The 27,172-nt window shown below is 40.6% G+C and overlaps 1 protein-coding gene across 1 annotated transcript in view; it reads left to right on the top strand.

Moving 5' to 3' along the window:
• Window positions 1–27,172, top strand: part of TULP4 (TUB like protein 4) — a 428,663-nt gene that overhangs the window by 386,777 nt on the left and 14,714 nt on the right. Inside the window, exons 10-12 of the mRNA XM_075862710.1 lie at window positions 9,663–9,807; window positions 13,103–13,247; window positions 14,345–14,438. Coding sequence (XP_075718825.1) covers window positions 9,663–9,807; window positions 13,103–13,247; window positions 14,345–14,438 — 384 coding nt within the window. The remainder of the gene's footprint in view (window positions 1–9,662; window positions 9,808–13,102; window positions 13,248–14,344; window positions 14,439–27,172) is intronic.

Raw genomic sequence — 27,172 nt, 5'->3', positions numbered from 1 at the left:
CGAGTCGCATTTTTCTACGTTTGTTTTTTTTCTTCCCCCACTCTGTGACTGCTTTAGGAAGTCCCATAGTGCTGTGTCCCCAATGATATTAACAAGAGAAGAAGATCTTTGTGCTCATCGTAAACCTTATTTCTTGTTGAATCCATTCGGGGACACAGATACTTCCCTCTTATGTTAGGTTAAGTTTTTTTCCCAGGACCATGGACATGTTTTGTTTTTTTCTTACTGCTTCTGTACAAACAGAATTAGTGAGTGTCTGTGGTAAGGGAATGGTCTGCTGGGCAGAGACAGTACTTGTTCCTACCTAGTGTCGCCTACAAGTGGCAAGGACCTTTAATCTTGATGCTGTTTTCCCCAATGAATTAAAAAATAAATTTAATGGTGAGTACAAAAATCTTTATTTTATGAAAAAACATTCTGGAGACCATAACTTTTTTTTTTTTTTTGTCTTTCAACATAGCCGGTTGGGTTCCTGTTTTTTGCAGGACAGGTTCTTTTTTTTTTTTGCCACCACTTTGGGTGCTCTTCTAACATTTTTTGAGTTTAGAAAAACAAGTTAATTCTTCACTTTTTCTTGCATTTTACAATGTTCATTGTGCGGTATAAGTTGTGTTACCTTTATTCTACATAAAGCTACGATTTGGTAAAACTGTAAAATATTATTTTTTTGTTATAGTTTAGTATTTTTCTTGACTAAAATCGTTTTTATGGTCAAATAAGAAGCGGAAGTGGATCCACTTTGAATTGATCAGAACTGAGCTTAGAAAATCTCTCAGGGGCATGCAGCAGCCGCTTTCAGTCGAGTCATCAGTGGAGTTCACTGAATCCGTCAGCTCAAAAACGCTTTCTGCAGCTACCATGTACTGTGATACATAGAAGCTGCAGAAGTGAAAACAGTGATTCTTTATTTTTTTGATAAGTCAATTACAAAAGTGATTTTTAATCACAAAATAAATGCATTTCTAAATTATAAAGACCCCCAAAGTGTCAATAGCCTTTAAGCTCCCACTAGTGGTAGTTGTAAGCAGCCATTACTTTATTTTTTAATTCTATGTGTATGCGGGGGATTTGATGCTGCTATAAGAAATTAATCAGAATGGAATGTTGGAATCTTTTTTGGGAAGATATACTGAATTTGGGCTATAAATATAAGCCAATTATCTCATATTTCTCCTCGGGGGATTAAGTGAAAAAGTAAGTAAAAATAGTGGTAAGTAGCAGTTCAATTTTAAGAAAGCCTTAACCCCTTAACGCACCATGACGTAACTGTACGTCATGGTGAGCAGTAAGTTCGCGCACCTTGACGTACAGTTACGTCAGTGCTTTGACAGTTAACCGCGGCGCGGCGCTACACCGCAGCGGCGGTTAACTGTGCAGGGTGTCAGCCCTGCTCTCCCCGTTGCCGATCAGCGGCCTGTCGCCGCTGATATCGGCAGTTAACCCCTTAATTGCGGCGCTCGATTTTGAACGCCACAATTAAGGTCTTTAGCGCCGATCGGCAGCCCCCATGTGAAATCACGGGGGCTGGCGATGGTACCCATGGCAACCGGACGCCAGACAATGGCTTCCGGGTTGCCATGTACAGAAGCCTATGAGGACCACCCCGAGGGTGGTCGTCGTAGGCTTCCTGTCAGTGTGACTGTCACGTCACAATGACAGTTGAAATGCATTACACTACGTGTGTAGTGTAATGTATTCCAGCAGCGATCAGAGCTGCAAGTCTAAGTGTCCCCTAGTGGGACAAGTGAAAAAAGTAAAAAAAAGAATAAAAATGTTTTAAAAAAAGTGTAAAAATTAAAGTTATAAGTGACATAAACAAGAACTGCTTTTTTTCCTATAATAAGTCTTTCATTATAGGAAAAAAAATGAACACGTAAAAAAAAAGTACACATATTTGGTATCACCGCGTTCGTAACGACCCCAACTATAAAACTATAATATTATTTTTCCCGCACAGTGAACGCCGCAAAAAAAATAAACGAAAAACAATGCCAGAATCACTATTTTTTGGTCACCACCCCTCACAAAATATGTAATAAAAAGTGATCAAAAAGTCGCATGTACGCCAAAATAGTACCGATACAAACTACAACCCGTCCCGCAAAAAACAAGCCCTTACACAGCTTTTTTGACTGAAAAATAAAAAAAGTTATGGCTCTCAGAATATGGTGACACAGAAAATACATTATTTTCTAAATAAGTTATTTTATTGCGCAAACGCTGCAAAACATAAAAAAACTTATATACATATGGTATCGCCGTAATCGTACCGACCCGCAGAATAAAGTATAATAGTCATTTATAGCCCAGGGTAAACGCCGTCAAAAATAAATAAAAATCATTGTCAGAATTGATGGTTTTTGGTCACCTGGCTTGCCGAAAAATTGAATAAAAAGTGATCAACAAAATCGCATGTACCCCAAAATGGTACCAATGAAAATTACAGATTGTCCCGCAACAAATAAGCCCTCACACGGCTCCGGTGGTGAAAAAATAAAAAAAGTTCCGGCTCCCAGATTATGGCGATGCAAAATGTGCAGAGTGTTCCAAAAGTGGATAAGATCGGGCACCATTTATCAGTGCGACACCGGCCACATATCTGTGGATTATTATTTATTTACCCCATTATTATACCCTCTTATTATGCCCCTGATGTACTCTGCCCAGCCTACATGTGCCCCAACATTATAAACTGAAATACCAGCAAAACGCCAGAGCTACTACCAAGCAAAATATGCGCTCCAAAAGCCAAATGGCGTCCCTCCCTTCTGAGCCCTACAGCGTGCCCAAACAGCCGTTTATGTCCACCGATATGGCATCGTACCAAAAAATGGTACCAATAAAAACGACAGCTCGTCCCGCAAAAAATAAGCCCCCACACCGCTCTATTGACAGAAAAATAAAAAAGTAGTGGCTCTTGGAAAGCGGGGAGGAAAAACGAAAAAGCAAAACATGAATCAGTTCGTAAAGGGTTAATTACTTTCTAATGAAAAAACATTTATGACCACATGTGGGGTATTGCCGTACTCGGGAGAAATTGCTTTACAAACGTTGGGGTGCATCTTCTCGTTTATCCTTTGTGAAATTGAAAAAATTCAACATTTTAGTGGAAATAATGTTGATATTAATTTTCACGGCCTAATTCTAATAAATTCTGCAAAAGACGTGTGGGGCCTAAATGCTCACTATACCCCTAGATAGATTCCTTAAGTGGTGTAGTTTCCCAAATGGGGTTACTTTTGGGGGGCTTCCACTGTTTCGGTCTCTCAGGGGCTTTGCAAATTCGACATGACACCCAAAAACATTCCAGCTAAATTTGAGCTCCAAAAGCCAAATAGCGCTCCTTCCCTTCTAAGCCCCGGTGTGGGTCCAAACAGTAGTTTATTACCACATATGGGGTATTTACGTAATCAGGAGAAATTGTTTTACAAATGTTGGGGCGCTTTTACTCCTTTATTCCTTGTAAAAATTAAAAATGGCTACCTTTTTTCAGAAAAAAAGTAGATTTTCATCTTCACATACTAATTCAAATAAATTTAGCAAAAAAACTGTGGGTTCAAAATGCTAACTATACCCATAGATAAATTCCTTGAGGGGTATAGTTTCCAAAATGGGGTCACTATTGGGGGGTTTCCACGGTTTTCTTCCCTCCAGTGCATTGCAAACGCGACACGGCACTGAAAACTATTCCAGCAAAATCAGAAATCCAAAATCCAAATGGTGCTCCTTCTCTTCTGAGGCCTGCTGTGGGTCCAAACAGCAATGTATTACCACATATGGGGTATTGCTATAATCGGAAGACATTGCTTTACATATGTTGGGGTGTTTTTTCTACTTTATTCCTTGTAAAAATTTAAAATTTCCTAATTTTTTCACAAAAAAAGTAGATTTTCACCTTCACATACTAATTCAAATAAATTTAGCAAAAAAAACTGTGGGTTCAAAATGCTAACTATACCCATAGATAAATTCCTTGAGGGGTATAGTTTCCAAAATGGGGTAACTTTTGGGGTGTTTCCACTGTTTTGGCAGCACAAGGCCTCCTCACACCTGACATGGTACCTAAAATATATTCTAATAAAATAGAGGCCCAAAATCCACTAGGTGCTCCTTTGCTTCTGAGGCCTGTGTTTCAGTCCATGACCGCGCTAGGGCCACATGTGGGGTATTTCTAAAAACTGCAGAATCTGGGCAATAAATATTGAGTTGCATTTCTTGGGTAAAACCTTCTGTGGTACAGAAAAAATTTATTACAAATGAATTTTTGAAGAAAAAAAATGAAATTTGTAAATTTCACCTCTACTTTGCTTTAATTCCTGTGAAACGCCTAAAGGGCTAAAATACCTTGTGAATGCTGTTTTGAATACTTTGATGGGTGCCGTTTTCAAAATGGGGTGATTTATGGTGACTTTCTAATATATAAGGCCCTCAAAGCCATTTCAGAACTGAACTGGTCCCTGAAAAAATTGCCTTTTGAAATTTTCTTGAAAATATGAGAAATTGCTGCTAAAGTTCTAAGCGTTGTAACGTCCTAGAAAAATAAAAGAATGTTCAAAAAACGACGCAAACATAAAGTAGACATATGGGAAATATAAACTAGTATGTATTTTGTGTGGTATTACTATCTGTTTTACAAGTAAATACATTAAAATTTAGAAAAATGCTAATTTTTGCTAATTTTCTCTAAATCTTGGCGTTTCTTACAAATAAATATTGAATTTAATGACAAAATTTTTTCAGTATCATAAAGTACAACATGTCACGAGAAAACAATCCCAGAATCGCTTGGATAGGTAAAAGCATTCTGGAGTTATTACCACATAAAGTGACACATGTCAGATTTGCAAAAATGGGGCTGGTCCTGAAGGCCAAAACAGGCTTAGACACTAAGGGGTTAATGGTATGTGGAAAGTATTCATGTGTTACTAGATAAAGCACTCCTATTCAGGCTTCAATCACTTTTGCGATTAGGAGACCCAGTCTCATTTCCATTGTTCACTTTGATTCTTTTTTTTTTTTTTTTTTTTGGATAAGTTAATTACAAAAGTGATATTTAATCACTAAATATATGCATTTCAAAAATATGAAGAACACCAAAGTGTTCATAGCCTTTAAGCTCCCACTAGTGGTAGTTGTAAGCAGCCATTATTTTATTTTTTAATTCTAAGTGTATGCAAGGGATTTGATGCCGCTATAAGAAATTATTAAATTAACTAAATGAAAAATGAATCGTTTCCTACACAGGGAAAAATAAAAACATTTCCTATCTTTACTTTTACGTAGTATTTTCATACTCTTTTTTTTTGTAGGGCAGAGCCGGCCTTAGGATAGATGGCGCCCTGTGCGAAATTATCTTTCAGTGCCCCACCCCATTATAAAAAAATGCCCCATAAAAAATGATAGTGCCCCCACACAGTATAATGCCCCTTTAGTGCCACACAGTATAATGCCCCTTTAGTGCCCCCCATAAGGTATAATAATAATATTTAATAATATATTATAACCCCTTCAAGGACACAGTATTTTGTCTTCTAATTGTGCCCACACAGTATTATGCCCCCTAAGTGCCACACACATTATATTGCACCCTATAGTGCCCCTACATAGTATAATGTCCGCTTAGTGGCCCCCACACAGTAAATGCCCCCTCCCCTGGCTGCCACACACAGCCCCCTTGTAGATAGTGCGCACCTGTAGATTGTGCCATACAGGCTCCCTGTACACCGTGCCATAATCCCCCACCTCCTCCTTGTAGACCGTGCCATACAGCCCCCCCCCCATACCCCCCTTGTAGACAGTGCCATACAGCCCCCACCTCCCCCTTGTAGACACTGCAATATGGCCCCCCACCTCCCTCATGTAGACTGTGCCATACAGCCCCCCACCTCCCTCTTGTACAAAGTGCCCCCCACCTCCCCTATGTAGACAGTGTCATACAGTCCCCACCTTCCCCTTGTAGAGTGCCATACAGTCCCCACCTCCCGCTAGTAGACAGTTCCATACAGCCCCCACCTCCGCCTTGTAGACAGTGCCATACAGCCCCCCACCCTACCCTTGTACAGAGTGCCCCTCATCTCCCCCTTGTACACAGTGCCCCCACCTCCCCCTTGTAGACTATTTTATACAGCCCCCACCTACCCCTTATAGACAGTGCCATACAGCCCCCCACCTCCCCCTTGTACTCAGTGCAGGAAGGGGGGTGGGGGTGCTATCTACAAGTGGGCTGCAAAAAATCTCCTCACATCCACTTCGCGCTATGAGGAGGAATAGAGACAGCATGGCTGTGGCAGTGGTTCAGAGGAGTCTCGCGGCACCCCCAGAGGGTTTTCACAGTACCTCGGTTGGGAACCACTGACCTAGTAAATACCAAAGCAGGGAGATACCTCCCTGCTCTGCTATAGTGTTCAATAGTATCTGTGTCCTTAGCAAGGCCGTATTTACAACTCACGCTGCCCTATGCACTAAGCCTGAATACGCCCCCATTAAAGGCCTATTTACTTTAGGCAATTATCATAATGATTTGCTATTTTCTGACCAATTATACTGATATTTGGTCAGTGTTAACAAAAGAGAAGATCAATGATAAAACCTTTGTTTATCATTGCTCTGCAATTGTGATGTAAATATAATTGTCATCAGTGACGCAATTGATAGATGTAAATGCCGCTCATAGTGAAATTTACACTCAGCATTGCTGCCTTGTGCACAGTCCGGTCCTGGTGTCAGGTGGTGTGGACTGTGATCCCCAAAACACATGAGTTGTACTGGGAAATACAGGGCACAGTACGCTGTACCAGAATATGGAATCTGCATACATAAATTAGCCCTACCTCCAAATTATTATAAAAATACAATGCCTAAATATTACCACCATGAGTATCTAAAACCACCGTACTATCACTAGATAACACGCCATACACTGACTGAATAATACCACCATACACTGACTGAATAATACCACCATACTGTGACTAGATAACACCGCCATACACTGACAATAATACCACCATACTGTGACTAGGTAATACCACCATACACTGAATAATACCACCATACTGTGATGAGATACCACTGCCATACACTGAATAATACCACCATACTGTGACTAGATAATACCACCAAACACTGAATAATACCACCATACACTGGTGGTATTATCTAGTCACAGTATGGTGGTATTATTCAGTGTTTGGTGGTATTATTTAGTCACAGTATGGTGGTATTATTCAGTGTTTGGTAGTATTATTTAGTCACAGTATGGTGGTATTATTTAGTGTATGGTGGTATTATCTTGTCACAATATGGTGGTATTATTCAGACATTGTATGGTGGTATTATCTAGTCACAGTATGGTGGTATTATTCAGTGTATGGTGGTGTGATCTAGTCACAGTATGGTGGTATTATTCAGTGTTTGGTGGTATAATTTAGTCACAGTATGGTGGTATTATTCAGTGTATGGTGGTGTTATCTAGTCACAGTATGGTGGAATTATTCAGTGTTTGGTGGTATTATTTAGTCACAGTATGGTGGTATTATTCAGTGTATGGTGGTGTTATCTAGTCACAGTATGGTGGTATTATTCAGTGTTTGGTAGTATTATTTAGTCACAGTATGGTGGTATTATTTAGTGTATGGTGGTATTATCTTGTCACAATATGGTGGTATTATTCAGTCATTGTATGGTGGTATTATCTAGTCACAGTATGGTGGTATTATTCAAACACTGAATAATACCAACATACAATGACTAGATAACACCATGGGAAGAAAAAAGTTAAGTGCAACCTTGCGAACATTTCAAAATGTCTGATAGGGAAACATTGAAATTGATGCGCATGTCATCCTAATGCTAAAATTCTAGCCTTACAGCCAAGTCGTCCACCCCCCCCCCCCCTCCCACACACACACAAGCAGACTATAACTAAACCCCGCTCCGCCACATATTTAGTTTAGGATGTATTCACACGTTGCGTTTATATTTTGATGCAATTTTCACAAAATTAAATAAAGCTGCAATGTGGTTGCAACACGTGAATATACTCTTAGAGTAAACACTGTGGATTTTCTGCAACAGATTTCATTGCGGAAAATCTGCAGCATAATACAGTAGCAGCTGATTGGATGAAATTTTAACAAGTCTTATCTCTACACAGAAACTGTATATAAATTGACCTGCGGTGCATTTTTTTTAATCTGCAGCATGTCAATTTATGCTCTGGAATCGCTGCTCTAGTATTGTAGTAGTTACCCATTGAATTCAATGGGCGGTAGAAATGCTGCGATTTCCGCCGCGAAAATCTCAAATGTGAAAAAAAAAAAAGAAGCTTATTCTTACTCCTGGCCGTAGTCATAGCGATGCGTATTCTCTTCTGAGCACAGCCCGGCCTCCCAGGATGACGATTCATCCCATGTGACTGCTGCAGCCAATCAAAGGCTGCAGCGGTCACATGGACTACCACGTCATCCCAGGAGGCCGAACTGCGCTCAGAAGAGAGTACGCATCGCTATGACTACGGCCGGGAGTATTTTTTTTCCGCAGCGGACATGCAGCCCGAAAAACTGCACCAAGATTTGGTGCGTTTTTTTCAGGTGAAAACCCCTGCGGTTTCCAGGACGGATACTCTGTGTAGTTTTAAGCAGTATATCCGCCCTGTGTGTCCCTACCTCTATAATCTAGTTTCTCTCCCCAACAAAAATGATCTCTAAAGAATCCTTTCTCAAAGCATAACATTTGCAGCCAACTTCCCCTCCCCCACATATCATTTATAATAAGCTCCTACACAACAAAATAAACTATACAGAAGTCCCCCTCCCGACAAAATAGATTTGTAAAGAATCCCCCCAAACTCCTATAGCATTTAAACAATGTCCCATCCCCCACAAAATCGATCTATAAAGAATCCCCACAAAGCACCTATAAACAAGTCTCCCCCACAAAATTGATCTATGCAAAAACAAAAAAAACATCCTGTTACACATCATTTGTAGCTCCCTCTTTCCTCCTCCCTCACACAGCACATACTTGAACATGGATTACACTAAAGCTGCTGCTCTTACCAGAGTCCTGAGCTCCGTGGAGGATTCTTCACTGTGGCATTAGCAGAGGAGAGCCGCGGGGAGGTGTGGATGTGCACTACAGGCTGTGCTGATTGGTGGAGCAGACAGAGGCCACTGCTGCTCCACCAATCAGCACACACTTCACAATGCAAAGGAGAGGAAGGAACATTTCTCCTCTCTGATGTGCGGCCTGTATGCGAACCCCCTCCCCCGCCCCATTTTTACTTAGTCTGGTGGGAAGCAAGGAAGGGGGTTGTAAAAAAAAAAAAACTAATTTGGCACCGGCCCCCGCAAGGAGCCAGCCTAGCACTGCTGAGTCGTTGGCCCGCTGCTTCTGAAACACAAGCAGGGGAAGGGAGCAAGCGCAGCCCTGTGCAATGGCACAGGTCACAGACCCCTAAGGAAGTGAATCATGGTGGTTAGATCCCTGCAAACAGCAATTAGGTCTAAAATGGATGAGCAAGTGCTATATGCAGAGGGTTTAGGAAAACTGCTATAAAATTATTCCTGTATGTACTACTGAAGCAAGTTCCATATTGTTTAAAGGTGGCTTGCTTATTTCCACCTTGAAATGTTTCAAACTTTCTTTTTCTGTTTTGTCAGATGAAATCTACAGCAATGGATTGATTTCAACAGTTATTGACAGCTGTAATTGTTCTGACTCCAGTGACATTGAGTTAAGTGATGATTGGACGGCCAAGAAATCTCCAAAGATTACAAGAGCTAGCAAGTCTCCCAAACTACCCAGGTCTTTCAAAGTCTTATATTATTTATCTTTGTGTTAATTTTTTTGATGCCTCTGTCAGCTGGTGAAAAGTTACACGTTCCTTTTGATAAAAAATAAACATGTGCATGCTTAGTACAATCCACAACCATAATAAAGTATATTAGCAGATCTAGTATAGTTTAGAAGAAATTGTACTGATCATGGATACTTCTAGTTACATGTACATTTGTATATGTGAACCTGGACGTAACCATGATTTTCAGCATGAAAACAACCATTGTTTACAAAGCTTTCAGCATTCAGAAAACAAATTATGCACAATAGAAAAAAAAAAGTACATATTGATGTAATGTTTGATTTTCCACTTCGTTTTTGCCATTTAGTGAACATTTATATATCAAAATCAGGTTAATCCAATGATGATCGATTTTCCTATTCACTAAATTGCACTCTTTTTGTAATCAACAGCATAAGTTGCTGAAATGGTATCTATTCACTTCTAATGTAAAGTGACTGTAATGAAATGCCTTACCTTTAATGGTGCCCTTTACGGTGTCGTTATTTGGCAGAGTGGCCATTGGGCCCACCAGGCACGAGGGCTCTGGTCAAACTGTTACCTCTGCACCCCCTAAAGCTACCTCCCTGGCTGTACTTTCTGGTATTTATTCCATACAGCGTCTAGTTACACATTATACAGTTATACAGGGCCATACGTTGGTCAACAAACTTCCATACAGTTGCCTACATAACAATCCTATATAGTGCGACCACCACTATACGCTGCAAAAATAATGTATTGTACGGTGCCTAAGTAAATACTGATATATTCTTAAAATATTACCATCATACAGTGACCAATTAACAGCTCGATTCATAAAGTAATCAATTAACATTAATGTTCAATATTTAAATAAAAGTACTATACAACTATTATGAAGATTTATAGTGGTCACAAGCCTTGGGTGGTCATCTGTGTAGTCATCCTTCAATAGAGGTGGCGGGCATGCCATGTGCAACTGCACAGGTCACACACCACAAAGGCCATTACTGGTGACTCTCCTGAGAGTTTTACCTTTGGTACATCATAGCATGTACTCCTTCTATGACTCTGTGCATTTTTATGGTTGAGAATGTTGGATGAGGTATGCAGATACGTAGCTAGGTTCTACTGCACCCGAGGCAAAGATTCAGTTCGGCACACCCCCCCCAACTTTTTTCCCGTTATCTCCTTCTCCTTCGTCATGTTTGCTTTCTGTACGAATCAATGAGGTTAAAGAGGTCAGTGTTTCTTACTCAAACAGATTGTATATTGTATAACTGAGGCTAATGAGACTATATGGTGACATAACTGATAGCCTGCTCTTGTAGATCGTGCCACATACCTCCCCTTGTAGATAGTGCTACCCACCCCCTTGTAGATAAAGCCATACAGCTCCACCTTGTAGTTAGCACTACACCCCCCTTCCTGTAGATAGCGCCATTGAGGCTACCTCTAGGTGGGGAATCTCCAGCCAGAGTGTTGCCAACGCTCTGGCCGGGGATTCCTCTCCTGGAGGAGCCCCTGACATCACTGTCCATATACAGTATGGACAGTGATGTCAGGGGCTACCTCTAGGAGCGGAATCCCCGGCCAGACCGTCAGCAATGCTCTGGCCAGTGATTCCGCTACTGGAGGAGCCCCTGATATCCCTGTCCATATATGGACAGGGATGTCAGGGACTCCCTCTAGGAGTGGAATACCCTGCCAGAGTGTCTGCAACTCTCTGGCAAGGGATTCCGCTCCAGGAGGAGATAGCGCCATTGGGGCTCCCTCTAGTAGTGGAATCCCCAGCCAGAGCGTCGGACAAGGACGTTTGGGGCTCCCAGTAGGAGCGGAATACCTCGCCAGAGCGTCGGGAACTCTGGCCAGAGATTCCGCTCCAGGAGGAGATAGCGCCTTTGGGGCTCCCTCTGGGAGTGGGATCCCCAGCTAGAGCGTCGGACAGGGAGGTCTGGGGCTCCCTCTAGGAGCGGAATACCTGGCCAGAGTGTCGGCAACGCTCTGGCCGGGGATTCCGCTCCAGAACGAGTGAATGGCAGAGCAGGGAGCGGATAGTTTCTTGCTCTGCCATAATATTCAATTGTCTCTGTGTCCTGAGGATGCAGATACAATTGACTATGGCAGTTGCTGGGATACGTCCAGGACGGTAATTTGCCAGGACTGTCTCTGTAGATTCGGGACAGTCCCTGCAAATTCAGGACTGTTAGGAACTACGCCCATGCCGCCCAACCTGGCGCTCTCCCTTCCTTACCTCCTAGTTGTGCCCGGGGCCCCACCTGCCCACCCCCCTAGCTACTCCCTTAGGGTATACACAGTGGTGCCTCTGGTGCAGCACGTTACTCCTGTGACAGCCTCGAGCAAATTATCATCAACTTGCCCAATGTTTTCACACTGTGCTTCCTGCTGTCAGCATGTCACGAGCCAGTAGCCCATCACGGACTGCTGCATGTAGCTTACTGTACTGAATCAATCATGGCGGCTGTCATAATTTGACTGTGGGTGTAAACACCTTCAGCTAAATTCAGAAAGGGCGGTGAAACAGACACCGTTCCACGGTTGATTGTTTAGTTACTATGGCCTTCTGGATTTGTCCAGCTGTGATTTCCATATATATATACATATATATATATATATATATATATATATATATATATATATATAATATTTATCTGTGTATAGGTACAGATTTCAAATCGTTCACATATCAAATCGTACCACAGGTTATGTATGTTTCTTACTGTAGATGCTTTTAGTGACTATGTTTCATTTTAATCCACTTTTATGCATTTAAAGTGGTTGTGTAAGATGAAAAAAATATGACTGCTTTCTTCTAGAAATGGCACCACTCTTGGTCTTGGGCAGTTGCTGGTATTACACCTCAGCCCCATCCAAGTAAGGTGCGATACCAGTGGCACATTTTCTGGACGAAAGAACTTTGCGAAACACCTTATGCAGACCGAGCCAGAGTTGAAATCTTGAGTCATCTTTCTGTTGTTGCAGGAGATCCAGTTATTTGTTATGGAACTCCACGGTGCGAGAACATTTTTTTAAATGTACTGTAGCTATAATATGATGTAGCTACTAGAAAGAAATTAAATATCGTACCACACTGTGGTAATGTCCTATCCTGCTTACACTGTCTCCTTTTATGTAGCACAAAGGCCAAGTCTAAGTACAGTGTATCATTCGCTGGCCCCTCACACTCTGAATTAGCCTTTAAAAAATGGTTTTATTTAGTTTTGATGGCCTCTCTCCTAACAAATATTATGTTTGTAGAATTAATATTGAAGCAAGAAAATCTCCAAAGCTGTCTCGTGCTGCTCAAGAGATTACAAGGTCCCCTCGATTACCTATAAGGAAGCCTTCAATTGGGTCACCAAGCTTAACTCGAAGAGAATTTCCTTTAGAAGATATCACACAGGTGAGATTATTAACATACGTGAAATGTTTATATTGATCCCTATGACGGACAATAGATGGTAAAAACCACCGAAACTGCATGACATTCAAGAAAGTCCATAATCAGGCTAGGTTTAGTTGTAAGAGTTTGAATTTTACCCCTAAGGTGTCTGTATTGCTCTGTTCTATTCAATAGACTAACAAGAGGAGCTCTACAATCAGAATTCATTTCGTGGAATATCTAGTAATCTAGAGTACTGTGAAGCCTAGCCAAAGCGGTCATAAGAATGATCAATGGGCCACATCATCCCTGACATGGGTGTAATTGGGGGGTATATATAGAAAGAAATCCCGCAGCATGCTTTGAAAAGGTCCTAAGGTTGGACAGAAACGTTGCATCCTGTTTGTTGTTTGAAATAAATCACCTTTATTTGCCATACCAGAGAGCTGCAGGATTTTTTCTATATACACTTACAATCCTCGGATCAGGATTACCTGCTGGGCACCCATACCCATTTTGGAATTTATCTTTGAGTGCTGCTTCTTTCTTTTACTATATATTATTATTTTTTTGTCTGGTTCTGGGTGCTTTTTAAGTATACATGCACGCATACAGATCTTTAACTTTACTTTTAATGCGTTAAATACTCATTAAATCAGTGGTGAAAATCTTTAACTTGAATTTTTTAATGGTTTTCATAGCTTAAGTGATAAGAAATCATTCTGCAGCAAGTTATCAGAGTCAAGATAGGGATTGCTATATCTGAACAATATTCAAAAAATTACTTCACCATAGCAAAATTCAATGCGATTGAAAATTTGCATTGCAACACGAGGAATTCTCTGTTGTAAGATTTTTTAAATATTCGTGATAAATTCTCAAAAGAAAAAGATTAAATTAGTTGAAAGCAATAGAAATCGTTTGATAATCTTAGACAGATTATTGTAAAAGCATTAATTATTAGGAATAGTGGCTGAAAAATGTACATGACACATAGATATTAAATGTTATGACAAACACTTTGAAAAGTCTACATAAACAACATGGCTATGTAAATAAAATGAAAAAGTTTTAATACCCCAATGAATAATTTTGAATATTGTCATGTGTCATTACAGCATAACTACCTTGCTCAGGTCACATCCAATATATGGGGAACCAAATTTAAAATTGTAGGATTAGCATCATTCTTACCAGCTAATCTTGGAGCAGGTAAGTACTTGCGCAATTTCTTCTATAACGGAATAATTACGTTGTGCTTAATCTGTTTCACACTTTTATTTTTGTTCTGTGTACCACAGTTAAAGGGACTTTAAGAAATCTTAATGTGTTGAGCTATATATATATATATATATATATATATATATATATATATACTAGCAGAGTTACACGGCTCCGCATCGGTCGATCTGTTTTGTATGGGTTGTGACGGCGCAACATGCAGACAATGTGCAGCTTAGTGAGGGGATTGCTTCTATGACGGGCAGTCGCTTCTGCAGTGCTGTCATCTGTGAAAAAAACCTAAAGACATAAACGCGATGCTTCCAGATTGTCTTTGCTAAACGGTGGCAAAAGAGATCCGATCGTGTGGTAGACTTGCCCCTGGATCTTGATGTTGGCGTGTATCTAGGCTTGAGCACACGTTTTCCACATCAAAATGATGTCATCTGGAAGGCATTGTTGTAGACGCAAAGATGTTTCAGAAACTCGGCACAGTGTGGGGAGGAACCATCGAGCAAAGTTGTGAGCTCTTCTGGTGGAACAGGTAAATCGGGTATTCTGACCTCTCCGCCACAGCAGCACATTCCTGGTCGTTCAGGTTTTCACCTTCATACATAAGTGCACTACAGTGTTTGCATTGTTTCTCCATTCGGCCAATTAGAAACAACCGAGCTTGACCATATTGGGATTTTGAATTGTAATGGAAAGCAGCATTATGCATATTATCCCAGGTACTAGCTCATCGATTAGCATATCGCATCTGGTCAACCTGGAGACGGGCTTGGGTCTGCTGAAGAGTCACTGCTGCTTGTCTGTCTCGCTTAGACTGCAGTCGTGCCTCAGTCTGCTGGGGAGTTCCATTAGCTCGCTGTTGGCTGTGAGGTATCTTGTCAGCCTAGAGACGGGCTTGGGTCTGTTGAGAGGTTTCAGCAGCTCGGGCAGCAGCCATGCGCTTTGCTACAGGAGTCTTTCGTCCAAGTGCAGGGTTTCTTTTGGAGGCATGACTGGTCTGAAAGGGGTTCAATTTATGAGAATGCTGGAATCCAGTATAGGTACAGTCCAGTAAAGAAAGATAGCTGGATTGTTATGGAAGCCCGGTGGGTGTAAAACAAAAATGACTGGGTTGTTATGCGAACCTGTTTAAAACTGTGTGTATGTCAGTGAGGCTAAGAATGAAGAACCTGCGAGCTTCTATTGGCTAATATGAGTCATCTGATGTGATATGAAGAAGGACCCTTGATGTGAAAGCCAGTGGTGCCATATTTGCTATTGTATTGAAATTTTGTTGTGAATATTTCGAGAATCGTAGGCTCTAGTGAGTTGAAACCTGGTGTAAAACCTTTGAAAGCGCCTGATTTACTTATTTGCCAAATTTGGTGCAGATTGGTCCAGTCGTATCGCTGTGAATAAAGAATAGACATCAGATATATATATATATATATATATATATATATATATATATATATATATATATACACAGGGCATTCGGAAAGTCTTCAGATCCTTTCACTATTTTAAAACTTTCTTATGTTGAGGCCTTGTGCTAAAATATAAAAAGAATTCAAGTTTTACCCCATCATTCTGCACTCAATACCCCATAATACCAAGGTGAAAACAGAATTTTAGACATTTTTGCAAATTTATTCAAAACTAAAATTTAGCTCTGGGTGCCTCTAGATAAATGTTTCTACACCTTGATTGGAGTCCACCTGTGGTAAATTCGATTGGACATGATTTGGAAAGAGACACCCCTGTATATATAAGGATTCACAGTTGACCATGCATATCAGAGCAAAACCAAGCCATGAGGAGGAAAAAATAGCTTTTAGAACTCAAAGACAGGATTGTGTGGAGGCACAGATCTGAAGAAGGGCACAAAAACATTTCTGCTGCACTGAATGTTTCCAAGACTACAGTGGCGTCCAGAATTCTTAAATGGAAGGAGCTTGGAACAACCAGGACTCTTCCTAGAGCTGGCCGCCCCGCCAAACTAAGTAATCGGGGGAGAAGGGCCTTAGTAAGACAGGTGACCAAGAACCTAATGGTCATTCTGGCAGAGTTCTAAAGATCCTGTGTGCAAATGGAAAAAACTTCCAAAAGGTCAACCATCTCTGCACCACTCCACCAATCTGGGTTTTATGGCAGAGTGGAAAGAAAGAAGCCTCTCCGCCGTAAAAGACACATGGGAGCTTGCCTGGAGTTTGTACAAAAGCACATAAAGGTCTCTGACTGTGAGAAACAAGATTCCGTGGTCTGATGAAACAAAGATTAAACTTTTTGGCCTCAACTCTATGCATCATGTCTGAAGGAAACCAGGCACTGCTCATTACCTGCCAAATACTATCCCCACAGTGAATCGTGGTGGTGGCAGGATCATGCTGTTGGGGGTGTTTTTCAGCGACTGGGACAAGGAGACTGGTCAGGGTTGAGGGAAATATGAATGGAGCAAAGTACAGAGATATTCTTAATGAAAACCTGATCGAATGCTGTGGACCTCAGACTGGGCTGAAAGTTCACCTTCCAACAAGGCAATAACACAACCAAGACAACACAGAATTTTCTTAGGGACAACGCCGTGAATGTCATTGATTGGCCCAACCAGAGCCCTGAATTGAACCCAATCGAACATCTCTAGAGAGATCTGAAAATGGCTGTCCACAGACGGTCCCAATCCAACCTGACAGAGCTTGAGAAGATTTTCAGAGAAAAATGGCAGTAAATACCCAAATCCAGGTGTGCAAATCTTGTGGCATCATACCCAAGAAGACTGGAGGCTGTTATCACTGCCAACTGTTCTTTAACGAAGTACTGAGTAAAGGTTCTGAATACTTATGTCAATGCAATATTTTCATTTTCATGAAATTAGCAAAGATTGCTAAAATTCTGTTTGTCATTATGGGGTATTGAGTGCAGAATGATGGGGAAAAACTTTTTATTTTATTTTAGTACAAGGCCTTAACATAAGTGTGTGAAAGGGCCCGAAGATTTTCTGAATATATATATATATATATATATAAAATACATACACACATGCATACATACACGTGTGTGTGTGTATATATATATATATATATATATACACAATGCCTCAATTTTTCCAGTTATTTTTCACATTAACACCGTTTTAGTACAGGAAATAACGTGAAATGGTTCAAGGGTAAGTTAAAACATAAAAATAATATGAATTTTTAACCTCAAATGCAACAATAGTCTGAATTTCTGATTTTAACCAAAGGAAAAATTGGATGCGGACTATTCCTACAGGTGTTTAAATTTTTGGAGATTACTTTCAAACCCTCTGATTCTATATATATATATATATATATAACCAGTGTTGGAACAAACTGTATTACAACATCCTGTAGGGCAGGATTTGGACAGTTTTGCTCTCCAGAACAGAGCACATTGATATCATAATGGCAAGAAAAAGCCAATTAGCAAAAGAAAACAGATAGACAAACCCTTAGAAGTGTGGTCTGTTCTACGGAGAAATTGCCAAGAAAGCCAAGGTGGCAGTCAGTACAGTTTCCTATACCATCAAAAGGCACTTGTAAACTCTGGCAGGAAGAGGTCTGTCACTACAAAATCAGATGACAAGTTTTTGAGAGTCAACAGTTTGCGTGATTGGCGCCTCACAGCATAAAATCTTCAAGGCCAAGTTAATGCAAATAATCCAGTTTCCATTTCAATTGTGAAGAGAAGACTTCTATCTGCAGGTTTGACAGGTCGAGTATCGGTAAGAAAGCCACTGCTAAGATTGCAAAAAAAAAAGACTTGCCTGTGCCAAGCATCACTTCCAGTGGACTACTGAAGAGTGTAAGAAGGTCTTATGGACTGATGAATCAGAATTTGACATATTTGGTACATCACGCAGGGTTTTTGTACGTCGTCGAGTACATGAAAGGATGCTTCCTCACTGTGTGTCGCCAACATGGAGGAGGAAGCGTGATGATCTGGGGTCATTTTGCTAGATTCAGATTTGGCAACTTGCAAAGTGGTACTGGCACACTGGACAAAAAGAGCTACCACTGCATTTTGATGCGCCATGCAATACCCTGAGGTGTACGCCTACTTGGGCAGGGGGTCATATTACAGCAAGACAATGATCCAAAACATACTTCTAGGTTATGTCAGAACTACCTAAGAAGACAAGAAGAAGGAATGGCCTGCACAGTCTCCAGACTTAAAACCTATTGAGCTTGTTTGGGATGAACTGAACAGAAGGGTGAAAGTAAAGCATCCTACAAGTGCAGCACATTTGTGGGAAGTTCTGCAACAATGTTGGGAAGAAATTTCTGAACAATATCTGAATGCAGTCATAGAAAGAATGTCCCTATTGTGTAAAACTGTTAGATCAGCTCGAGGTGGCTACTTTGAAAAGTCAAAAATCTAGATTTAATTTGTTGAAACAAAGTTAATCAATCATTTTTATTTATCTTAAAGGGGTTTTCCGAGTTAAAATGACTATGTGTTAATGCTTGTAATTTATTAATGTAAATACATTTTTAATATACTTACATTTTCTAAATTGGCCCCGTTTCCAAATGCTGCCGTGGGGTACTTGACGGGTGACGTCACACTTTGGCCGCTGTGTTGATCTTCAACTCCTTTCCGGGTATACGACACGTCACTCAAAATTTTTACCTTCCCTTTTCCCATCCCTTGGTTGAAGTTGATGGACATGTGTCTTTTTTCCACCGTACTATGTAACTTGTGACGTGCCGTGTATGGGCTGTTCTGTTGAACAGCCCGTACCGTGCATGTACGGCCCCTGCTGTTCTCGAGATAACAACGGCCAGAAGGTGACGTCACCCGTCAAGTATCCCACGGCAGCATCTGGAAACGGGGCCAATTTGGAAAATGTAAGTATCTTAAAAATGTATTTACATTAATAAATTACAAGCATTAACATATACTCATTTTAACTCGGAAAACCTCTTTAACTTGTTTATTTCTTCTATGCTTTCATTTCCAACTACATTTGAGAAATTAAACTGTGTAAATATCAATAAAAACTGGAAAGATGTAGGTGTTCTAAAACTTTTGAGTGTGTGTGTGTGTGTGTGTGTGTGTGTGTGTGTGTGTGTGTGTGTGTGTGTGTATGTGTATGTGTGTGAAAACCTGTTACACGGGTTTGCAAGCAAAAGGAATGATAAGTATTTGTAAAAAAAATATTATAAAAAAAAATATAAGTGTATTTTAACACCTTCCCTCTTTGGCCACATTTGACCTTCCTGACAGAGCCTCATTTTTCAAATCTGACATGTTTCACTTTATGTGGTAATAACGTCGGAATACTTTAACCTATCCAAGTGATTCTCGTGACACATTGGACTTTATGTTACTGCCAAAATTTGCTCGATACATTTAGTATTTAATTGTGAAAAATACCCAAATTTATCGAAAAATAGAAAAATGCAAATTTTTGCTAAATTTAAATGTATCTACTTGTAAGACAGGCAGTTATACCACACAAAATAGTTGCTAATTAACAGCCCCATATGTCTACTTTTTTTTGAACATCCATTTTTCTAGGATGTTACAAGGCTTAGAACTTTTGCAGCAATTTCTCACATTTTCAAGAAAATTTCAAAAGGCTATTTTTTCAGGGACCAGTTCAGTTCTGAAGTGACTTTGAGGGCCTTATATATTAGAAACCTCCAATAAGTCACCTTATTTTAAAAACATCACCCCTCAAATTATTCAAAACAGCATTTAGAAAGTTTCTTAACCCTTTAGACGTTTCACAGGAATTAAATCAATGTAGAGGTGAAATTTACAAATTTCATTTTTTGTTGTTGCAGAAATTCATTTTTAATCAATTTTTTGTAACGCAAAGTTTTACCAGAGAAACGCAACTCAATATATATTGCCCAGGTTCTGCAGTTTTAGGAAATATCCAACATGTGGCCCTAGTGTGCTACTGGATTGAAGCACCCGCCTCAGAAGCAAAGGAGCACCTAGAGGATTTTGGGCCTCCTTTTTATTCGAATATATTTTTGGCACCATGTCGGGTTTGAAGAGTTCTTGCGGTGCCAAAACAGTGTAAATCCCCCAAAAGGGACACCCATTTGGGAAACTACACCCCTTAAGGAAATTATCTAGGGGTATAGTGAGAATTTTGACCCTACAGGTTTATTGCAGAAATTATTGGAAGTAGGCCATGAAAATGGAAATCTACATTCTTTCAAAGAAAATGTAGGTTTAGCTAATTTTTTCTAATTTCCACAAGGACTAAAGGAGAAACATCACCGCAACATTTGTAAAGCAATTTCTCCCGAGTAAAACAGTACCCCGTATGTGGTAATAAACGGCTGTTTGGACTCACGGCAGGGCTCAGAAGTGAAAGAGCGCCATTTTGATTTTGGAGCTCAAATTTAGCAGGAATGGTTTGCGGAGGCCATGTCGCATTTGCAATGCCCCTAAGGGACCAAAACAGTGAAAACCCAAAAAAAGTGACTCCATTTAGGAAACTACACCCCTTAAGGAATTCATCTAGGGGTGTAGTGAGCATTTTGACCCCACAGGTGTTTCATAGAATTTTTTAGAACTGGGCAGTGAAAATAAAAACAATCCTTTTTCTTCAATAAGTAGCTTATAGTATGAAAATTTTTTATTTTCACAAATAAAGGAATAAAATAACACCAACATTTGTAAAGCAACTTCTCTGGAGTACGGAAATACCACATATGTGGTCATAAACTGTTGTTTGGGCACACGGCAGGGCTCAGAAGGGAAGAAGCGCCATTTGGCTTTTGGAGCACAGATTTTGCTGGATTGGTTTCTTGGCACCATGTCGCTTTTGCAAAGCCACTAAGGTACAAGTACAGTGGAAACTACCCAAAAGGGACTCCATTTGGGATACTACACCCCGTGAGGAATTAATCTAGGGGTGTAGTGAGCATTTTGACCCCACAGATATTTTATAGATTTTATTTGAATTGGGCAGTGAAAATAAAAAGTTAATTTTTTTCCAATAAGACGTAGATTTAGCGCAAAATTTTTGATTTACTCAAAAAAATTAAGGAGAAAAAGAATCCCAACATTTGTGAAGCAATTTCTCCCGAGTACGGCAATACCCCATATGTGGTCATAAACTGATTTTTGGGCATACAGCAGTTCTCAGAAGGGAAGGAGCGCCATTTGGCTTTCGGAGTACAGATTTTGCTGGATTGGTTTCTGGTCGCTATGTAGCATTTGCAAAACCCCTGTGGGACAAAAACAGTGGAAACCCCCCCCCCCAGAAGTGACCCCATTTTGGAATCTACACCCCCTCAAGGTATTTCCCTAGGGGTGTAGTGAGCATGTTAAACCTGCTGTTTTGCAGAAATTTGTGTGCACTCGATATTGCAGAGTGAAAATGGGATTTATTCTATAGATATGCCAATATGTGGTGCCCAGCTTGTGCCATCATAACAAGACAGCTCTCTAATTATTATGCTGTGTTTCCCGGCTTTAGAATCACCCTACATGGGGCACTAATATTTTGTCTGGACATTCGACAGGGCTCAGGAGTGAAAGAGCAGCATATGACATTGAGGCCTAATTTGGCGACATATAAAGTATTGGTTCACAATTGCAGAGGCTCTGATGTGAAGTAATAAAAGAAACCCCTGAGAAGTGACCCCATTTTAGAAACTACACCCCTCAAGGCCTTTATTAAGCGGTGTAGTGAGCATTTTCACCCCACAGGTCTTAACCATAAATGAATGCACTGCGGATGGTGCAAAGTAAAAAATTTCAATTTTTCCCCAGATATGCCATTTCAGTGCCAAATATGTTATGCCCAGCTTATGCCACTGGAGACACACACCCCAAAAATAGTGTGTTACGCTGTGAAGAATTCTGTCTGCACAGGCCAGTGTCGCACTGATAAATTGTGTCTTTACTTATCCCCATTTTGGTCCACACTCCGCACCTTTTCAGTTTTTTGGGGAATTTTGCTGGGAAGTGTTGTCCTGGTATAATACGGGCACCCTCGCTGCCAGCAGATATGTTTGGGCCCTTCCTGGTTCCCTAATTTTAGGGCCCCCGATAAATCGCCTCTTGAAACAGAAGAAATGTTCCCTTCTGATCTGCCCAACCAAATATACTTTTATTTCCTGACTTATTGGAGCCTTAACTAATTAAATTTTTTCATAGACGTAGTGGTATGAGAGCTGTTTTGTTGTGGGACGAGCTATAGTTATTATTGGTAGCGGTACATGCGACTTTTTGAACACTTTTTAATCCTGTTTTTTGAGAGGCAATGTGACCAAAAAACATCAATTCTGGCATCGTTTTTTTTAGGTTTTTTTTATACAGCGTTTACCATACGTTATAGACTACATGTTAATGTTATTCTGTGGGTCAGTACGATTCCGGCAATACCTAATTTATAGCACTTTTTTATGTTTTACAACTTTTTGTATAATAAAATTACTTTTGTAAAAAGAATGTCTTTTTTTCTGTCGCCATGTTGTGAGAACCATAAGTTTTAAATGTTTTCGTCGATGGAGCTGTATGAGGGCTAGTTTTTTGTTAGAGACGAGCTATAGTTTTTATAGGTACCATTTTTTTATACATCCGACTTTTTGATCACTTTTTATTTAACAAATATGTATGGTTTATTTATTTATTTTCAATAATAAAGGACTTGATAAGCGAAAAAGGGCGATTGTGTTTTATTTTATTATTTGAAACTTTTATTATATTTTTTACAACTTTTTTTTCACTTTGCTTTACACTTTTCTTTAGTCCCACTAGGGGAATTGAACGTCCAACTGTCAGATTTTTTTTTCCTAATACATTGCACTACCTATGTAGTGCAATGTATTAGATCTGTCAGTCATTCACTGACAGCAAGCCGATTAGGCTTCGCCTCTGGGTGGGGCGTAATCGACTTCCTTAAAGGAACAGTGTCACCACAATTTTTTTTTTAATATGTTAAAGATGTTAGTGCTTTATTAAAAACGTTTGGATTAATTTGTGTGTTTGTGTTTTACTTTTTCTTATTTTTACACTTTTTCTTCCCTATGGGGGCTGCCATTTTTTTTCCCATTTCTGTATGTGTCGATTAACGACACATACAGACATGGAATACGGCAGCCACAGTCCCATAGGGACTGCGAACGGGGCCCGTTCCATCCACTAACATGTACGCCGCTGTGTGGGAACGGCGCATGCGCCGCTCCCACACAGTTCAATTTGAAATGCGCGCCGTCCGGCGCCATTTTCCTGTGGACCGGAAGTCGCGGCCGGACAGTAAGATTACTACTTCCGGTCGCGGCTTCCGGACTTGTGCACATGGAGCAGCGGCAGCAGACGGAGCGGATGGACCGGAGGGAGCGGCGGCGACTGGAGCAGGTAAGGGATTTCTATGTATGTTTGTGTTTACTATTGTATGTAAACCTTCTACACTGTGTGTTAGCTCAAAAAATGGCGACACACAGTGTAGGAGCTTAGACCGTTCAAACCCCTCGTTTCTCCCGGCACTAGCCAGGATAAAGGAGGGGGGGATGCTGAGAGCTCACTAGAGCGAGGGCTTTTTACCCAATTTTGCAGCATAAAGCAATGTGGTTGCTTTACCACATGCAATGCTGCAATTTTTGGAATGGCTCCATCTAGTGACCAGCAATGGGAAATATTATAAATTAGAATCCAATTGAATCCAATTTATAATATTTCCTGACTCGTGAAAAAAAATAAAAAATTAGAACAATGTTTAATCACCTATACACTAATTGTTTAACAAAAAAAAACAAAAACATGTTTTGCTGGCAACACATTCCCTTTAATGGCAGACAGGAGGCCATTGTTAGGTCTCCTGTTGCCATAATAGCAGTCGGCAGACGTGCGATTGCAGGGCACAGCTGACGATCTGCTAACAACCACAAAGATGCAGCGATCGCATCCAATCGCTGCATCTAAGGGGTTAATGGCAGGGATCGGAGCTAGCACCGGTTCCTTCCGTTAAAGGTGGATGTAACATACAGCTGACATCCACCACAGATGAGGCCGGCTCAGCTCCTGAGCCGGCCCCATCTTGCCGGCGGCTACGAAAGTCTTTCAGGCCGTCTCCGGGTGGGGGCTAATATTTTTCCATGCTAGGCACACTGGGAGGCCAGTATTAGGCCTCCAGTTGCCATTGGAGCCACCGTCGATGAGCTGCAAACACCTTAAATGCAGCGATCCCTTTTGACGGCTGCATTTAAGGGGTCAATGGCGGGGATGAAAGCTAACTTTGGGAAGGGGTTAAAGCCTAATTACCAACATTTGAAACTTAGGAAAAATGCGGAAGCGTTTGCTGAATAATAGATTATTCACCCGGTGTAAAGGACGTGGACCTCCTTCCGTTTGTTACCTTATAATGTAGTAGGTGTTACCTGCAGCCCTATGTAACACCACAAATAACACAGTGATAATTCTGAGTACAGTTAATGTAGTAGTGTTACCTGCAGTAGTGTTACCTATGTAACACCACAGATGATAACACAGTGAGTCCAGATAATGTAGTACATGAATACACAGACATATAGACAGATACATACTGGAAATTACACAGAGGCACACAGACCGATAGAGGCACAAACATCAGACAGACTGAGCACACATATATATACAGTGAAGGAAATAAGTATTTGATCCCTTGCTGATTTTGTAAGTTTGCCCACTGTCAAAGACATGAACAGTCTAGAATTTTTAGGCTAGGGTAATTTTACCAGTGAGAGATAGATTATATAATAAAAAACAACAGAAAATCACATTGTCAAATTTATATATATTTATTTGCATTGTGCACCGAGAAATAAGTATTTGATCCCTTTGGCAAACAAGACTTAATACTTGGTGGCAAAACCCTTGTTGGCAAGCACAGCAGTCAGAAGTTTTTTGTAGTTGATGATGAGCTTTGCACACATGTTAGATGGAATTTTGGCCCACTCCTCTTTGCAGATCATCTGTAAATCATTAAGATTTCGAGGCTGTCTTGAGATCATTAACAAGTTCCCCCCGTGTAGTTTTCGGCTGAGCTCTCACCTTCCTCAGGATCAAGGATACCCCACGAGGTGAGATTTTGCATGGAGCCCCAGATCGATGTCGATTGACAGTCATTTTGTATGTCTTCCATTTTCTTACTATTGCACCAACAGTTGTCTCCTTCTCACCCAGCGTCTTACTTATGGTTTTGTAGCCCATTCCAGCCTTGTGCAGGTCTATGATCTTGTCCCTGACATCCTTAGAAAGCTCTTCGGTCTTGCCCATGTTGTAGAGGTTAGAGTCAGACTGATTAATTGAGTCTGTGGACAGGAGTCTTTTATACAGGTGACCATGTAAGAGCTGTCTATAATGCAGGCACCAAGTTGATTTGGAGCGTGTAACTGGTCTGGAGGAGGCTGAACTGTTAATGGTTGGTAGGGGATCAAATACTTATTTCTCTGTGCACAATTCAATTAAATATATATAATTTTGACTATGTGATTTTCTTTATTTTTTTTAATATAATCTATCTCTCACTGGTAAAATTAACCTAGCCTAAAAATTCTAGACTTCTAGACTGTTCATGACTTTGACAGTGGGCAAACTTACAAAATCAGCAAGGGATCAAATACTTATTTCCTCCACTGTATATATATATATATATATATATATATATATATATATATATATATATATATATATATATTTATTTATTATTTTTTGGGGTAAAAGCAATGTGCAGATGGTAAAACTTGGGTGTCAGTCAAACGTGACGTGAAGGGTAACATCCGCTCCCTAGGTGCCGATCACAGACCAAGCAAAGCAGGTGTAACCGAAGGGATGACACATTGCATATGGATTAAACTAAAGCCACAACAAAAACAGACACTTACATAACAACATCACTTGGTGAAGAGTATTGAAGAGGAAAAAAATAAAGAGAAGAGAGGGAGAAGAGAAAAAAAAAAGGCTTGAGTCAAGTGCCCTTTGTTTCCCAGGGTTTGCCCTGTCTGTCTTTATATATATATTAATCCTATGAGGGTACACTGTTAGTAGTGGGTAGTTCCTCATTCATGACCTTCATGAGTAAGATGGAATGCAGATGAGCTTTGAACCCGGCCTATCTGAGCATTACATGGAAAGCCCATTGATTTCAATTGGCACTATTAAATGTTTCACTTTTGCTGCAGGAGGATTGAACGCTTACTACCAGGTTCTTCTGAAGATGTTCTCTGGTGGTTCCAGGAGCAGAACTCCCTGTAGTCTGCTTGTTTTGGGGACACCTTTCTCATCATAACCCCTTTAACCTCTTCTCACATTATCACGTACATCCGACGTTCATGTACATGATGGTGATTGCGCGTGAGACTGACAGCCGGCCTCTGTAATGGCTGAGATCAGAGAAACCTCAGATCCGGCACGTTTAACCACCGTAAATGTCGCGGTCAGTAGCGACTGTGGCATTTAAGTGGTCTAACAGAGGGAGGGGGCTTCCTCTGTCACCCATTGGCGGCCCGCGAACACGATCTCGTCCACACATGGGTTTCCGTGGCAGTCATGGGGTCTAACAAAGGCACCCAGGCCTGCAATGACTATATGCCTATTAGGCCATGCCAGAGGCTTGACCTAATAGAATGCCTGTCAGTTTTACAATGACAGGCGGTAATGCTGAGTTTACCAAACATTATATCAGCGATTCAGATCATCGCGTTGTAAAGTCCCCCACATATATGGTATCAGCAGGATCGTAATGACCCGAACACTAAAGT

Source organism: Rhinoderma darwinii, chromosome 4, assembly GCF_050947455.1.
Source record: "Rhinoderma darwinii isolate aRhiDar2 chromosome 4, aRhiDar2.hap1, whole genome shotgun sequence".
Taxonomy (NCBI): domain Eukaryota; kingdom Metazoa; phylum Chordata; class Amphibia; order Anura; family Rhinodermatidae; genus Rhinoderma; species Rhinoderma darwinii.
Note: the sequence above shows the minus strand (reverse complement) of the source record. Positions and strands in the feature narration are given on the sequence as shown.